The sequence below is a fragment of the Malurus melanocephalus genome, unplaced genomic scaffold, assembly GCF_030028575.1.
Source record: "Malurus melanocephalus ecotype Western Australia unplaced genomic scaffold, MMel_1.1 scaffold_507, whole genome shotgun sequence".
NCBI classification, from domain to species: domain Eukaryota; kingdom Metazoa; phylum Chordata; class Aves; order Passeriformes; family Maluridae; genus Malurus; species Malurus melanocephalus.
The window spans coordinates 37,928-49,240 of NW_026623739.1; the positions used below are offsets into that span (position 1 = coordinate 37,928).

At 39.3% G+C, this 11,313-nt stretch overlaps 2 protein-coding genes across 2 annotated transcripts in view; both read right to left on the reverse strand.

The window, feature by feature from the left end:
- The window catches only part of LOC130582571 (rab GTPase-activating protein 1-like), a 114,070-nt gene that overhangs the window by 29,955 nt on the left and 72,802 nt on the right, over positions 1 to 11,313 (reverse strand). The gene's annotated exons all lie outside the window — the stretch shown is intronic.
- Positions 6,992 to 9,305, reverse strand: GPR52 (G protein-coupled receptor 52). The gene has a single exon (XM_057381365.1). It carries the CDS (start codon positions 9,102 to 9,104, stop codon positions 8,019 to 8,021), a length of 1,086 nt encoding a protein of 361 aa, XP_057237348.1. The 5' UTR covers positions 9,105 to 9,305; the 3' UTR covers positions 6,992 to 8,018.

Here is an 11,313-nt window from a genome sequence, read left to right on the forward strand (position 1 = left end):
AGTGGATAATTATACCCAGCTCTCCCCCAGGACAAACTCAATCTCACAGACTTCTCAAACTCCCCTGTACCTTCATGCTTTCTTTTCTAAGTTGGAAAATCCTAGACTTTAACTGTCCCCTAGAGGAATTCCTTTGCCTTCCTCGGAATTCCTTCCAGCTGTGCTACCATGGGCAAGTAACACTCAGGATTCAAGGTCCAGGCACATCATGGTGATGGCAGAGATAATTTTGAGTAATCTTCCGAATTATTTTTATAATTACTAGTATCTCAACACTTTTTGGTAAGCCATGGCTCATTAAACTACCATCTCGATAATATGACTTACAGAAACCTGAAATCCCCTGACAGAGAACAGATTAAATTAATTTTATTATTGTATGAAAAGCAAAACCTGCTTTTCTTCAGAATYAGTTTTCATACTTAATCTGTGGAATTTAATTTGCCCCTTGAAATCCAAATCTTTCCCAAAAAAAATTATCAGCAGGTATTCTTCACATACACATTATTTTGAATGTCTTTATAATRATGTAAAGAATTTTCATGTTTTCATTAATTCCGAAATTTATTTTTCAACAAAATCAATACCATTATTACAAGAGCACTTTGTTATGATTTTTATTTTCAAATTACAGGCATTACTAAATGCAATCAATTTAATAAAATAAGATGATCACTGAAATCCAATTGTATCAATGACCAACCATGACAGACATACGTTTCCCAAAAAAATGGGGTACGTGGACAGAAGTTCCAGCAGCACTTGAGCAATAMCCTTCCTGTTCCACCATCAGAACCAGAGGAAATACAATAGACAGATAAATTATCTCCATAAACCCCATCCAAAATGCTGTTCCACCACCAAACATTTACAAATAAAATCAGTGGCAAATATTTCAACTTAACAGAAGACATTAGAGAACTTGTTATCTGTCACCGTTGCTCTTGCCAAGACACCTGAAATTTGGTAAACAAGGTACAGCAGTACTTCTTTTAGATACACTGAAYTGCAGCCTAAGTATATTTCAGAATGGATGCAGTTTCCTTCAAGAATATRACCTTTCCAATACTCTATAAAAGTTTTTACATGAGTCAAGTCAACACAGCTACAAAAACAGCAAAATTGGATACAAAACTCAAATTAAAAATTGAATTTAAAAAAAACAAAAGCCAGAGATCAAGTAAAGCACAGCCAGCAAAGGAAAATAATGAACTGGTTAGGAGCTCCCAAAGTAAGAGATCACAGAAAATATGGTCTCTGAAAGTCCTGAGTTGAAAAATCAAAAATCTTGAACAAAATTTCATTACAACAATATGTAGTTTTGCTTACATATGTTAGATATTTTCTGTACAGCATCTTCRTAAGTCAACATGAGATAATTGCTTGGACCATATCAAATATCTAATACTACAGGGAAAGCAGTTTTGCATTGTAGTCTGTACTCGCTTTTTTGCCTTTGGCAACTTCACCATGCACTTAGCACCTATCCAACTTGAGCCACAAAGTGATCCCCAGAGCCCTTGAAATGCAGAAAAACTTGCCACCAAAACCTTGCCATTACATAACTGTTTACAACCCTTATGTACATACAGTTGCATTAAAACTCCCTATAAAAATTGCAGTGCCTAAAAATATACCTGACTATAATAAAATTATGTTTTCAAGATCCTCTTGGCCTATTGAGGGCACAGATAAAAACCAGACTACTTTGTCCTTGATCAAATAACAATTCATTACTCACAGCATATAGATCTCTCTTTTTAAAATTACAACAMATTTCCTTCCCATTAAAAACCCTAATAAACACAGCTCTGCAAAAGTCTCGCTGAAGCAGTTTAAGGCATTATTTCCTTCAGCTGTCTCTCACCCCATCTGCAGAGAATTAACTTCATGAGTTAGAGTTTATGCAGAGGACAGGCAGATGCTTCAGTCTTACCCACCAATTCCCAAAAGTGGGTTTGTGCATACCTGTCAATGACCCCAAACAACTGAGATTTGAGGAGGTTCAGCCACTGTCTTTCCTAAGGCAGAACAAATTTACTCTATCATGGAAAACATCATTTGTCCATTTTCAATTCTAAATTTAGTTGTCCCACAAGAACTTTTCACTAATACCTGCACAAGCATAAACAACACCGGAGAGATGATACAAGGACTGGAAACCCTCCCCTGGGACAGTGGAGGGTTTTTTCATGCCTAAAGTGCATGAAATTTGAAGTGGAGCATGTTTTCACAAGTAATATACTTGGGACCTTGTGTTATACGTGCCCAAACCACTACCCTATCCCTCATTTAAATATCTCATAAAATGGACTTCTTCCATGATGAGAAGAATTTGTGCTTATTTAAATAATATAGAAGGGAAAAAGACCTTGCATTTAAAGAAAACAAAGAAACAAAAAGCAGTGCTTTCAAGATGCAGATATGCCCTCGCATGATGACACTGACATCTCTGATCTTCCCCCTCTCAAAATCTTGGTGTTTCTCACTTTTCTAAACAGTGCTGCAAATTTCAGATTACCAGCTTTGAGGCAGGGATAAACATCACACAGGAAAAGAGAAATTTTTTTCCCTGCTAATCACTGCACTTAGAAGTTTCATTTTGCTCCCAGTCACCTTTTCTGTATCCAGACAGAATGACCCAGTGGTTGAAAGGAAAACCCTCCAGCACTGCTGCCACAGTCTGCTCCAGAGGCTAAAGTGCAGCAGCAGATGGTGTAAGACTGGGATAAAGTCCCAAAGATTTTACTGCCTGAAATGACTCTTCCTAGCCACCAGTCAGTGCAGCTGAAAGCCCTAAGGTGTCCTTATAATCATGGTACCTTTCATAGCACTTGCACAAAGGAGGAGCCCAAAGAAAACATGGATGTAAAAGTGAGGGTTTTTCAAGTATTTTCTCAGGCCTGTCTGGGGCAAAGAGCCACTAACAGCTTCTTCTCCATTCACATCATACTCCTTTAGCACTTACCACTCATGGAGCTCAGGGAATTGAACTAATACTGGATGAGGAAAGGAGTAATTTCTTTACAGAATAACTACAAAAATCTGTGTGTAGGAAGCTCCTCTTRAATACCCTTCTACATTGCTTTTACCCCATCAACAATAATGGCATAGACTTTTGTTAACAATTGAAAATGCTGAGATCTRTGTATAAACTCAGTGCATACTAAGAAAAAATTTAAATATTTCTATGTAAAATGGGGGGGGGAAAGTCAGGTTTTATTCAAATTCAATATTTGGGTTAGCAAAAAACATGTAATCTTTGAAAAGAGCTATCTTTAAGCAATGTTCTGGGCAATGCTGCAAATGACAGGAAAACATTTATCTCAGTGATGCTGCCATTTCTGGAAAGGTCTACAAATTAATCGGCATCTTGTTAACAAAGCAATGTTTGGTTTGGCCACTCAAATGACATATATGAAATTTTTCAATTAAAAAAACGCAACCATATCAATCAAACTTAATTCTTCAGTAGAAAGTAGGTAAGAAATATCCATTCTATTGATAAAAAAGAGCCAGAGGAAACAGGGGGCAGGGATGAGGTCAAAGGCTTATACTTCTCCTTCTGGTGACAGTGGCAATAAAACTGAGAGACCTGCAAATCAGCTGGTCCTGGTGGATGGCTGAGGAGGCCACTGCCACCTTCACTGACTTTGCTCCCCCATAGCAACACTGGCCTGCTGAACCTCCTGAACCTCTGGCACTGCTCCCTGGCAAAGTCAGCTCCAGGAGSTTTGTGCTGCCCAGCATGCTGCAACTGAGCTGGAGAGCTGTTAAAGGGATATTTCCACCCTAGCATTCCAACACCAATTTTAAAAAATAAAGAACCTGTACATTTAAATATTTACTACAACTGTAATATGGAAAAATAAAACAGCTCCATGTTGAAAAAGCTAATGAAATAACTCATCATCAAATCTCAGTTTCTAATACGGACTGCTAAGCTGATTTGCCAATAAGAGGTCATTTTACTACTTTTGCAGAGTGTGAAAACTAAGTGTACTCAAGGGTATTTCATTACCAAATACTAACGAATGAAACTTAATCATAAAACCAATAAAACCACTGTTTTTAAAGGATTTTCCTAAACTACCTGTGAAAGGCAGCTCAATAAAGTAACTTTTCCCGTCTTTTCAGCAGAGGAAGCACAAAGACTGCACAAAAAAGAAACTTGCACAGTACCTCATGCTTTACCAAGTACAATTACAAAATGKATTCTTAAGAGAAACAGGGAAAGAATATCTTACTATAAGACAATAAGTAAACCTTAAAAGACAGCAACGTGTTTTTRATGACTACAGTTCCCTTTCTCTTTAAAGAATAGTATTTTAAGAAGAAATTTACTAAGTCATTCCAGAAAATCAAGAAGCACATAGAATTTGGTGAAGAAACAAGTACTTTTCTGATAGTGCTTTTRCTGCCATTACACAATTTTTTGACTTTTCCTTAGGCTGCAGACATGATGTTCCAAAAATGGTAAGGCAATCAACCTTGACAGTGCCCCAGTATGCTGCAAGCTTAACTATTCCACAGAAATGTAACAGCACGATAAAATCTACCTGCATAAAGGTGTTTTTTACATACAGATACATGTATGTATACATATATATATTTGTTTTGCTTAGCTATCAGGCATATATCTTATTTTTTTCATTTAGTGTTTTACATGTTTCCTTTTTATTACCTGGACTATCAACAATGTAAAAACCAATAACTTTTTTCACATCAACTTCTTTAGAGAGTGTCTGGTCTCCCATTTACCAGATATTTCATAAATCATAAAGATCTTCAGGCACATAAAAGTGGGAGACAGCTTTAAAAGTATCATTGTTTAATCAGATTTTCATATAAGAATATAAGACTTTACATAGTGACATAATGAAAATCAAAAGTGACAGATTGGGTGACTGGAATTTCTGTGACTTTTTCTATCCATTAAAATGCCCAGCCTTCTAATGCTGGAAGAGAATTTAGCACCAGCTGGGATCCTCAGACAGCATTAGTAAAACAACAAAAACTCCCTCAAATAAAATTATTGAAAATAAAAATTTTCAATCATGAGTTTATAAAACACTTCCATAAAATGAAACACGCATACTAAATTTAAAGGTTCATGTAACTGATCAGGTCAAATCCAGTCACCTGAGAAACAACAAGAAAAAAAGTAAATCTGCTGAGGATGTTTAATTTGACAGATTCCAGGAATTTTACAGAGAATACATCGAAATGTGACTATACAGCAGCTTAAATTCAGGATCCAGGTAGGCAAATTAGTGTTCTTGCACCAACAACATGAAGCCWAAATACTTAAAAAAGGAGGTGAAGAACCTTGGAACCTGCAAGTTGTTTGCAGGGTACTGGATTTCTCCTATATTCTCTCCCTCCAAGAAGAGCCTGAGGAAAAAGGAAATCGCTAGTTTCACCCARCAAATCCACAATTAAACACTATGGTAGAGAGGAACACATTGCTAACTGTGCCCTTCAGAATGAGCAAACTTTGTGGTGCAGCCCCTGAGGCCAAGACCTCTCTCTGACCTACCATTTTCAGACAAAAAAGCTTAAAGCTGCTGTACACCAACTGTACTTGCTGAGGTCACACAAACAGGGTTCAACTAAGGCACAGCCAACCCAAATGAATTTGCAGGTGTTTCTACACAACTACAGCTGTAGTTGCAATTACAGTACCACAATCACAACACATCTGCTGCCTACCGACTGGATTCAATAAATGTTAGTTCAACTTCAAGCACTTGCTAGAACGTTTGTTGAATTTCAGAAGCTCCCATAGAAACTTGTCATCGGAAATGCTAATGAAAACCACAAGCTCCAAGCAGCCAGCTCTGGAGCACAGATATAAAATGACTTTACTGATGAGAAACCAGCCCTGCAAATGTGAAAAATAAGATACTTGGTTGCTCCTTGTCTAAGTCTTGCCCATGGAGGGCCTACTAAGCAGGAAACAAAGAGAAAATAATGACAAAACTAAATTAATCCGAGTCATGTTTATAGGAAGAGTTGGGGTTACACAATCATACAGAGCAGCAGTGAGCCAAAAGAGCCTCCCATAATAACAATAAATACATTCCCGTAGCCATGGAGCATTACGAGGTCCATGCAAAGGATACTATTAATTTTTCCCTAATATCTGTGAGAGCTAGGTGTCAGCAAAAGCTCAGCTCAGCTCGAGGAACCTTTCAAGTCATATTTGAATCTGTTTTGAAGACGTGCAATGCCAGAAACCAGAATACGAAATTTTAGACATCAAGACATCAAGTAAGCAGTTTTGAAATTTAGATTTGAAATTGTTCACTTCAGTCCTAACCCAAAAGGACTTTCACACAGAACAGAGTGTAGCATCAGGGAACTAACGCCAAGGCTGAGTTTGATTGATATAGTACTACTTTATTCCATTGTTTCAACTTTCTTACAGGTTTTAAAAAAAATGTACAGGGGTTCAGAACCACCTCAACACAACAAAGACTACAGTATTAAGGGAGCTCTAGAGTCATACCACAAGTGTGCACACATGGTCAGCTTTCATTACAGAAARTAATAGGCACAATCTTTACATAAGCATTTTGGTGAAAGAAGGAGTAATAGTGCAGTGTTAAAAGGCCCCAATAATCAATAATTGGGCCTTTTTTAAAAGCCAATAACCATCTAAGAAAATTACATTTGGTTCAAAGTTATAATTTAAATATTGTATTGACTGGCGTTTATGTGAGCCTCTGGCAATTTACTACACAAACCTAATATGTGCCCTCGCGAAATCAGAAAGATTTCATTGGACCTGAAAGTCAGTTCAGTACAAAAGGAAATACCAAAGCTCTTGGCCTCTGTTTAACACTAAACTACCTTGTTCACCTCCTCCAAGAACACTTGTCTAACAAACAACTGCACAGAAGTATTCCCCTAAAAGCAAGTGCAAATTTTTTAATCTGTAGCATTGACCTATTCCATGTGCCATGAGAACATTAGGCACAGACCACAATTTACATTTTTACTTAAAAAAAAATACAGTATGTGCAAGTGAGGTTCACACAACAGACTGACAGCTACAATAGTAAGCTCTTTAGAATTCCCAAAGAAAAGGTGATGTGGTTAGTTTTAATTTTCKAAGTGGTGCTGCACATTGATGTGTGCCATTATCATACCTGCATTAGGAGCATCTGTGGAACCAGTAAGGAAAAGKGTCCTAAAGGACACTACATCAATACCATTTGCTGATTTAACTGGATCAAGAGAGTGAACAACTGAAGAAATTATTATATATGGGCAGTTGCAGTCACTCAGTCAGCCAGGGAGGGCTATTGCTTTCTGCAGAAAGAATGGTTTGGAACTCAGTTTACCTCACACGTGCCCTTAAAACTCACCCACCTGGACACAACAGAATACAGGGATGCACAGCATGGAAAAAAAGGGAAAATGAGAGGGAGAGCTTCTGTGCAAGTTGTACCAAAATGTGCCAGTTTCTCCCAAAGCATCATGCCCAGGGTAGGGTTTATGCAATGCCAATTTTTTGTACAACTGAAAATTGTACAAGATGTGAGCAGAGACAGAGTTGATTATTACCTGYAGTATCTACTACAGTCCTCAGGTATATGATTTACGGATAGCTGCATAGTGTGGTGTTGATTACTTCCTCTTAAATATATAATAAAATTTATGAAGGCTACAGTATATTCTGACACAAAGACAACTTGTCTACRAGGGGGAAAATGTAAGATAGTGACTAACTAATTTGTTTTACGAGGAACCTTCTCTAWGGTGGTAGTTACTTCATGCCCTTTGGAAGATTTTTATTCCTGACTTTCTTCATCATGTCTATTGAACTGCTCTCCCCACAGTTTCACAAGAGTTCAGTGACCCTTTTTACAGTTGCCTTTGCCTTTTCCAGGATCCCTTTTAAACTCACTCYAACACCATGACAAGCTGTTCAAGTAAACACTGCTCTCTGGCAAGTCTCCAGATACAAATACTATCAAAACTCAGCATTTGATTGCATGCACCAGTTTTCTTTAAATGGAGCAGGAATTAGCCCGTTTCCTTGGTTTAGGGTCCTGTATGTCCCTGTCTTTTGCACACATACAAGATGAACATATCGTCTCTGACAGTCTCCGCAGTCCCAGCCTGAAAACACTGTTGGAGAGGCTATATATCACACAGTTGCAGAAACTATTGCTTATTGCAAGCCATGTTGTTAGGAAGGAGAGTGCTGGGTTTTCCAACACCCTAGAGCTTTCCAGCAGAAAGTATATTATATAAGGGAGCCACAGCATGTAGAACACACTGGTTATCCGGAACAAAACCATGGCATAGCGGCGATCRGGGCTGTGCCCAGTCTCCCCAGCAGCATCCCCTTCATGGCTAGGAAATCGAGCTCTCCGATCACTTATCTCTTTGGTGTGCTGCCGGCAGATTTTAAAGATGTGGAAATAGGTGAAACAGATGACAAAGGCAGCAGGAGCATAGAGTAAGCACACGATAAAGCCAGTAAAATAGGCATTAGTTAACCAGGAGGTAGCACACCATTCAAAAATATCTCCATGGTAACCAGGTTTTCCCCAGCCAAAGAAGGAAGGCAAAAAGATCAGGCAAGAGTATATCCAGATCAAACTGATGCAGATTCTCAAGCGACAAGGTGTGACCAGTTGATTATACGAGAGAGGCTTTGTTATAGCGAGATAGCGATCCACACTGATGCAAGCAAGGCATGCCATAGAYACGCTTTTGAGCACAGAGATGATGTATCCAAAAACTTTGCATGTGAAGGACTCGTGGACACCTGTCGAGTAGTGGAGCAGTGACAAAGTAGGAACCAAGCAGCTGACTCCAACAAAAAGATCAGCATAGGCCGTGGTCTGAATAAAATAGCTGGTGGTATAATGGTGCAGGAGTGGAGCACAATGAAAAACAAGTATCACAGTTAAGTTACCCGCAATAATTAAAAATGTTAGCAAGACAATAATGACTGTCTCAAGGATACAGATGTCAACTGTACTGTAGTGACCAAATCCAAGAGGGCAGGAGAGGCGCTCAGTTAGGTTCATAACACTATTGCTCGTATTCAGAGTCCTCCATTCAATCCATCGGGACTGGTTCATGTTTTGTGCTTAGGGAAATGTGCAATCTGAGCCTTAGCAGGCAGGTGACCAGCTGAACAGCAGTTAAACTCTGCTTCAGCGTCTCACGATSTCTCTTTGCAGACACTGCAAGTGCTTACATGTGAGGGGATTACAGTCCCATAGCTGTTGATGCCTCCTCAGCATCAGTGCATCACCTCTGGCACACCTTGGCTTTAAGGAAAGAACGAAAGAAAGAAAGGAAGAAAGAACCAAAGAAAGAAAAGAAAAACAAAAGCCAGAAAGAGAAAGGCCACTGATCAGCTCCTCCAGTGCTTTTGACCCATCTTTAGCAAATATAAGGCACTTCTAAAACAAATAGAAATAAAAACTAACAAAACAGACACATTCATTTCCCAGGGAAGGAGGAGAGGTAAATCTCGGACAAATTTTCCTGAGGAAGTCTTTTACTTTGGAATATACTGGGGASAGGGAGAAGGGGAGGAAGGGAAGGTAGAACCTCAGTACAGCTCAGGTTTCCTGGAGATGATCTTTAGGTCTTAGTTTAAATCACAGATTGATTGAAGACTAAAGGAAAAAGTTCATCCTCTAATGGCTGTCTTTGCTGGTTCCATTCAGAAGAGGGTACTCCATCTTATCCCTGCTATTCATTGGAAAGGTAAGGGAAGTATTTTTATCAGGATTAATTCCAATAGACTCACCACTATTTGGGTATGAACAATGAATTTTATTTGGGGGGAGACATGTGGGGGATGAGGCAGATTTATCCTCTGGCTCCCAAGAAAGAAAACATACATCTCACATACAATAAGGAAGATCGGGTCTATTCATTTAAAAATKAAAATAATTTAAGAATAGATTTTGGAGACTTATGTAAATATTTACAGTTCCTTTAAACAGTYATAGTCCATTACAGTTACTAATGCCAGAATCATAATTCATTGTTCCCACAGACAAAATAAATCCTTTTGAATTTCATTTCAACAATGTCAGTTTAAAATTATCATCTTTAGAAACTCTGCCACATCTACTGCAGTGGATCAGGAGTGGAACCCAGGAGTTCATAGGTATATCCATGATATTGCTCACCTCTGTAGCAACAACTGAATCATTTTACAAACCCCCAGACAAYGAGCTCCGAAACTTCCATCTGCATTCTGCTGGGAAGCTAATGAAATGCTGATTTGACTAGAAAAGCTGCCATTGTTTACTACTCCATTATTCTGTTGCTCAGCTTCATCTTCTCAGGACTTTAGGGTTTCTATATTTATTAGATGATCAGTATAATAAACAGTTGCTTTAAAAATTTTTTTTTCTTCTATTTGCAGGACATTACCTTGTTCATTTTATTCACAGCTATGGAGATAGAAAACATTAAAAGAAAGCATCTTCTATATTCAGTTTTAAGTAAATGCTTGATTAGCTCAGGAATCATTAGGCAGGTAATTAAATGTATACAGTCTGGTTTTTCGAAAGGCCCCTAAAACGTTAAAACCATCATTAATGCTAGAGCTCCTGAGACTAGAAGACTAGCAGTGAAAATTAGTGGATCCACAYAAAATGATCTCCAAGGTCATTCAGATATTACGCTGGCATTTGCTTTGAGTCTCCTTYAAAGTACCAGGATCTCTCTGAAGTTTCTTATAGTCTTTGCCGTGTCTTCAGGAGGAATTTCAGATACTAGAAAGGCCAAACGTTCAATTCTGTCGCAGCACTTTGAGAGAAAGCATTCTTTTTGGAGTTAATTTCCTGTCGAGCATTGCCACGCTGTACAGAAAGTCCTTTCAGATTTTATAACATCCCCGAATATTTGCGGCTATTCGCTCCCTTTGTCTATAAGCAACAGCGCACGTGTAAAATTACTCCTTTCTCCATTTCCCTGCTAAAGCAATAGAGAAGCTTTCTCACCTACACGAATCCTCTATGTCCAATAGTTGACAGGGAGTCCAGTTACCGCGGTGCGGCGAGAGCGGCAGCCGCTGCCTCCCTGCTACCTCCGTGCGATGATTGCCTGCACCTCAGCCCGCTCCTCCCCCTCCTTTTCCTCCTCCTCCTCCCCGCCGCAGCCCGCCGGGCGCTGGAGTGCTGTCGGCTGTTCTTCTGCTCCTGGTCCATCCGATGGCGCTGCCGCTGGCATCGGCAGGGAGCCGACTGGAGGGGGAGCCGGCTGGAGGGAGAGCCGGCTGGAGGGAGAGCCGGCTGGAGGGGGCCGGGTGCGGGGAGCCGGGTG